The sequence below is a fragment of the Eublepharis macularius genome, chromosome 15 (assembly GCF_028583425.1).
Source record: "Eublepharis macularius isolate TG4126 chromosome 15, MPM_Emac_v1.0, whole genome shotgun sequence".
In the NCBI taxonomy this organism is placed as follows: Eukaryota; Metazoa; Chordata; class Lepidosauria; order Squamata; family Eublepharidae; genus Eublepharis; species Eublepharis macularius.
This window is the reverse complement of record NC_072804.1, coordinates 54,473,672-54,479,671: the sequence shown is the minus strand read 5'-3', so window position 1 is coordinate 54,479,671 and position 6,000 is coordinate 54,473,672. Positions and strand designations below refer to the sequence as shown.

Here is a 6,000-nt window from a genome sequence, read left to right as displayed (position 1 = left end):
CCGACCGAACACCCCCCCCCCTCTCTCCAATGAAAAAATAATATAGATTCTCTATGCAGATATATTTTTTTTAGGAAAAAAAATCCCCAAACTCCCAAGCAGCAAAGAGAGGCTTCCTGGTCAGTTTCACCCCCTCCCCATCCGAACTGCGGCTGCTTTAAGAGGAGGAGAGAAGGCGAAACTGACAAGCCCATCTCGGTGCCCCCCCCCATAGGCACTCCAGCAATCCCACCACCTCTCTGTTTGCTGACTAGAGGAGCCGGGGGGTGGGTGGGGGCTGAATTCTCTTTGGTGGAGGCGCCGGGTGGGGGGGCTTTCTGGAACCCCTGAGCCCCCCCACACCTCCCTAGCCCCTTCTCCCTCTCTCTTCGCCTCCCCCTTTCATTCCTCGCCTCTTGCTTTGATAGGATTGAAACCACAAGCGTTTCAAAGGGAGGGGGAGAGGCAGGAGGGGGGGGCGCTGGTGTCCGTCTTGGAAAGGGAAGAAGAAGAGCGAGGAAAGGGGCAGAGGAAGGCGTGCGTTGGGCAGAGGGGGCCATCCCACACCCCTTCTCTCTCCACCGACCCCCCCCCCCCGCAAACTACCACCGGGTTTGTTGATGTATTTTTCCCCCCTACAAGGACCGCCGGTCGCTCGCATCCTGACATCTTGCCTCACTTGATGGACAGCGACGGCGGCCGAAGGGCAGAAGAAAGGGTTACTTGAGAGCAAGAGACCCCCCCAAAGCAAGGAAACAAGCAACTCCGTCGCTCCCCCCACTGCCCCCGGTCCACACAGCCGCCAACATTCGCGTCGGCGCAAAACCGCCCGTGCCTGCACCCGAGTAGCTCGCTCGCTTTGCAAGAGGGGTGGATTGTGTCTGGAGTGGAAGGCGGTTTTATTATTATTATTATTTTTCAATACTTATTTTTGCACGTGAGCAATCCGCGCATAAATTGACCCTCTCCTTAAAAACACACTCACCCCATTTGCAGCAGATTCACCCCTTTCTTTCTTTCTTTAAAAAAAAAAACAATTCCTTGTTGATTTGGGGGCAGCGAGGGGCCAAAAATGAAAAGATTCCTTTTTGGAGAGCACTGAGGCTTCTGTGGCTGGCCCACGTCCCCCAACGGGGGGGATTCGACAAGGAGAACCCTGGAGAAAAATCTTCCAAGCGTCTGATGGCCCAAAGAGTAAGTACTGGACTTTTGTCTGCTTTCTCTCCCTGGCTCGTGCCCCCTGGGTGACTTTGGAGGGGCTGGCATTCTCTGCCAACCGAGAAGGGGGGCTTGCTATTTGTAAAAGATCTGACACAAGGGCCCAAATTCATTCTTAGTGCCGCCTTTCAGAAATCGTTTTCCCTGTGTAGACTTTGGTGGGCTGTGAGATTGAAACTGTGTTTTCTAAACTCTCTCCCTCGCTCACTTTTTTATTTGCAAATCTTCCCACTTTTTTATTTGCAAATCTTTGGCTGCGGAGTGTCAAATGGGGTTTGGGGTGGGGGGGGGGGAGAAAGAAAGAGAGGGTGCAACTTTTGCGGGAGGGGGATATCTTTGGAAAAGATTTCCTTTGAGGGTGAGTGAAGCCGCTGTCACCTCTGGTTGATCTAACCAGATCCCCCACCTCCATCCCCGGTTTAACTTTTCTTCGGGTAACCCAAATCTTTGAGCTCTAACGGACGGGCTTTTGTCGAGTATGTTTTCTGAGCATCTCCAAACTCCAGCCCAAGAGATGCAAACTGGATGTGCGCTTTCAGCCCAGCCCAACTTCAGCAGCAGCTCCCATCCCGGGCAAACTCTGGCTTGACTTTCGCCATCCTTCTCGCCTTTGATTTTGTGTTGCTCATTTGAAAGCCTCAATGGGATTCCTTTGTGGCGTTTTGTGATGCTTTTCGGGCGCTTCTGCACCTTCTTTTCTCCTCTGACCCCCCTCCAGGGAGCGGCTGAAAGGATCCCCTCGGCTTGAAAGGCTGGGGTTAATGTGTCTTCAATGTGGCCGTTTGTAAGAAATCCCCCAAACTTTGCCTGGGACTCTTAATTCCCCGGCACCGCCGTTTATTTCTATAGGGAGCTTTCTTCTGAGCCCGTATTTTGCATTTTCAGGCTTTGTATATATTAAGATGCACTCAGCAAAGCAGGCAGAAAGGATAACAGACCGCCCTTCTTCAGACTCCCTGTTTCTTTCCCCCAAACAGCGGTGTGTTTATTTGGAATTGGGAATTCCGATCCAAGCAAACCCACCCCAAAGGCTCCCAACTAATATATTTTAATAAAATAGCTGTTTTGTCATTTTCTGCCCATTATGATAGACTTTTCAAACTTCAGAAATCAATTACTTCTCCAGGCAAGGGTGGAGCTGGGATATTCACCAGGAAGATAACTTCAAATAGAAAGTATGATGCATAAATTTACAAACGGGGTTGGAAATAACTTTTGCACCCGAAGAATTTAAAAGCCGCTTGAATAGTAATAATTTAATGAAAGCCAGCGTCAAACAGGTTCCTCCGAAAAGAGAGGTTGCATTTGGTTGCATTTTCTCTCTTTAATGAATTTGGGGGGGGGGGGAGTGTATTTGCTTCAAAACACCTCTGTAGAGTTTAAAGCTAAGATATGGGACACATTTTGGCCCCCAGGAAACAGATCTGGTACTCTGTGCAAATGTCACCTAAGATAAGGCAAGATTTAAATAAGAACAGTTGGCACGGCGGACAAAATTCACAGTCTTTTGGTGGGGGTAGTGGGGGGAGCTTTTGTTCTGTTTAAAAGAAATCCTGACGTTTCCAGCGACTGCAGGGGGTAAAAAAATGATCAAGAAGTTGACCTGTCCTTTAAAAAAACAAAAATGAAAGCGGAGGCAAAGGCTGTGCGTTTTATTTCCAGTCTTTAGGGTGACAATTGGGAGAAAGTTCATTCGGAATTACAAACAGCCAAGATGGGAAGGCTTTTTAAATGTCCGGCTACAAAAACAGGGGGATTGAACGGGCGCTGGGAAAGGAGGGGGGTCATGTAGCTTTTCAGCGTGAACGTTCCTGCTCGGAAAAAAGCCAGGCCGCGTATAGAGTTTGTGTGTTTAATTAATCTGTCTCTCCAAAGTTGCCACTGGGTTCTCTATCGTGCAGCAGGCTTTCTCATTTTATTTATTAAGTTTGCCAAGAAGGGAACGAGCTTTTGGGTCCTCCTCACCCGATTGACAAAAAGTCAAGCGATTTTGGAATAAAAAGAAAATCAGGTTATTATATTTTTTTTTTGGAGGGGAGAGAAGTTTTGCAGTTGGGCAAAGCAAGCGAAATCAGCAACTTCGGGGGCTGGTTTGCAAAACTGAGAGCAACGCTTCCCTATTATTATTATTATTATTATTATTATTATTATTATTATTATTATTATTATGCCTGCAACAGGATACGATTCGCAACAGGGCTAGGCGCTGGAGTGTTCCATGCGCTGGCTAGGGAGGTCGAAATTAACAAGGCCGGTTTCCTGAAATTGACCAATGAGGGCGTGAAATTGACTTGAGTGGCAAAAGACGCACAAAAAAAAAAAAAGATGCAAAACTAGATAAGGAACTTTGGAGATTTAAATGGAAGAGGGAATCTGTGCAGGCCTGCACCAAAAAGTGGAAGCAACTCTACGAATTAATGTATGAAAGGTGTTTGGTATTTTTTTGGCCGAGGGGTGGTGGAAGAAGAGGGGAAGCGCCTCTACCCAATGTTCACCCAAGTTAGAAACTCGGGAAGGCCCTGACGTCAATGGAAAGGGGGGGGGTCATGGGAGGGGTTCAGGCTTGAGTCTTACCTTTGTGCCCCCCTACCCAAATAATTCATGCCAAGTTTATATCCGAGAAACACTCGGCGATATTTGCTGGGGAAAGTCACTGTCTTGAAAGGAATCGCCTCCAGTTGCATGGTTTGTTTGATAATATTGGGGGGTCTTTGATAATATTGGGGGGGGGGGTGTCAGTGCCCTTCTGGAGCAGTGTGGCGAGGCTTGTGGAGTCGAGTGGGGGCTCTAAACTTCCTCTTTCTCTGCCCGCCTCCCCAATTCCTTCTTATTCCAGTACGATGACTTGGTCCACTACGCCGGAATGGACGGGGTCTCGCTGCCGGGATTTGGGGACCCACACACGGGCAGGGGTCTGCAACATCACTCTTTGAACCAGGGGTCCCCTTATGGATCCGCAGGAGTTAACCACCGGCCTGGGATGCCCCCCAGCTTGGGCGGTAACGACGCCTTGAAGAGAGAAAAAGATGAGATCTATGGGTAAGTCAGATTCTCTGTTCCTATATATTCCCCCTCTATATCTTTCTATATTTCCCGCTAAGGGTGGTGGTGGAGGGGAGAATCGGACCAGGATCCACAGGTTCGGTCCCCGCGTAGGAAACCACAGGATTTCTGAGCCGGCCTGGATTTCTCCGCTGCTTTTTAGAAGACCATTTTCTCCTCTCTCTTCTTGCCAAGCGGGAGCCCTTTCCTCCTGACGTCCACGGATTTCCAATCTACGCCCAGATCCTAGGCCTGGAAATAAAACCCTCCGTCTTGGGCTTACTCCCGAGCAAGTGATCGCCCCGGGCGGCAGCTTAACCCGACCTTCTAAGCGCCCGCAGCCTCCAGGCTGCGGCCAAGCAATCGGAGCGGGGCTCTTACTTCCGAGGAAGCGCGCCCGGGATCGGCGCCGCGGGACTGCAAACCCGAGGCACGTTGTCTTGAAAGGAAGTCTCCACTGGGATTGGCTTACTCCAGAGTAGACACGGCCGCCCCAGCTGCAAGTCTTCCTCCAGCCTCACTTGGGGCGGCTCTCTTTGGGAAAGTGCTAGCGACCTATTTGAGCCTCTGGCATCCTTTCCGTGGGGCTGCCCAACGAAGCCCCCCATGCCCCCAAAGTCTCGTGGCGGGGGGGGGGGGGATGCGGAACTCGAGGGACTCTGCTCCGACCCAGAAGGGCTCTTTTAACGAAAGAAGAGTCCGATCCAGCCCGCGCACTCGCTTCCCTCCCCCTGGCACCGTGGCTTAGCAGAAGCTCCTTTCGCCTGCCCCCCCTGACTGTTTACTTGCGAGTAAACCCCAGCGCGTGCCGTGGGGCTTCCTCGCAGTGTGGGCGCAAAGAGAAGCAAGTCTCTGGCGCGGAAACTCTCTCTCTTCAATGGGATCCACTTGGTTGGACCTCCTGGTCTCCAAGAGATCTCTCCAGTGGGTCGCCCCACTGGCTTGCTTTCTGCGACGCTGGCATCTGTTTGGGTTTTTTGCCGGATGGATCCTTCCACTCGGAGGGAGGCGGAGAGAGCAGGACTTCTGGTTCCTAGCACGTCTCCCCGACCCAGCGCTTTGCGGACGGGTCTGGGCTGCTTTCTCCCTGCTGGCGGATCCATCTGTTGCGAGGGGACAGACCCCCCCCACCCCACCCCGGGTCCGCTTCCTTCTGTATTTCTGCTCTCAGAGGGATCTAGGCGAAGGTTCTCACCAGGCAAATGGCCCGTTCCTTTGGGCCATCTCCCCGAATTCGCAGGAGGGACCAAATCTCCCCACAGCTCCTTTCGAATTCGGAGCAATCTTCGCAGCGCCCACTTTTCATTCGCAGTTTTGTATTCGGGCAAAGATTTGAGTGCGTGTGTGTGTGTGATCCTACAGCAAAAAGAGAAAAGTAAAGGGAGTTTCTTTAATTATTATTATTATTATTAAAAGGGAAAGATTTTGCAAAAGGCCACAACGGTAATCTCTCGCCCCACCCCCAATCCAGAGGAATTAAATACAGGAACCCTCCTCTGGTGTGAATGCAAAAAGAAAGGAACTCCGAAGCTTGATGGGCTGCTGAAGGCCGAGTCTGAAAAGGGAGAGGAAAGCAGCGCCCAGCTCAGGGAGTTTCAAAAACCATCTCCAAAGGATCGGCTCTCTCTATCCGTCTTATTTTTGAATATTCCTTAGCCACAGCTGTTTGGAGCTGATCCGGAGCACTGTTAAGAATGAACAAAAATGGGGGGAGGGGGGCAGGCAAGCCAGGCAGCCTCAGCCTTCAGTTTCCATCTCTAA

General features: G+C 50.9%; 1 protein-coding gene across 2 annotated transcripts in view; it reads left to right on the top strand.

The window, feature by feature from the left end:
* Window positions 1-559: 559 nt before the first annotated feature.
* Window positions 560-6,000, top strand: part of MEIS3 (Meis homeobox 3) — a 49,519-nt gene continuing 44,078 nt past the window's right edge. For both annotated transcript variants that reach the window (XM_054999842.1, XM_054999841.1), the window contains exons 1-2: window positions 560-1,173; window positions 4,034-4,236. In XM_054999842.1, the coding sequence (XP_054855817.1) occupies window positions 1,162-1,173; window positions 4,034-4,236 (215 nt within the window). In that variant the 5' untranslated portion in view covers window positions 560-1,161. The remainder of the gene's footprint in view (window positions 1,174-4,033; window positions 4,237-6,000) is intronic.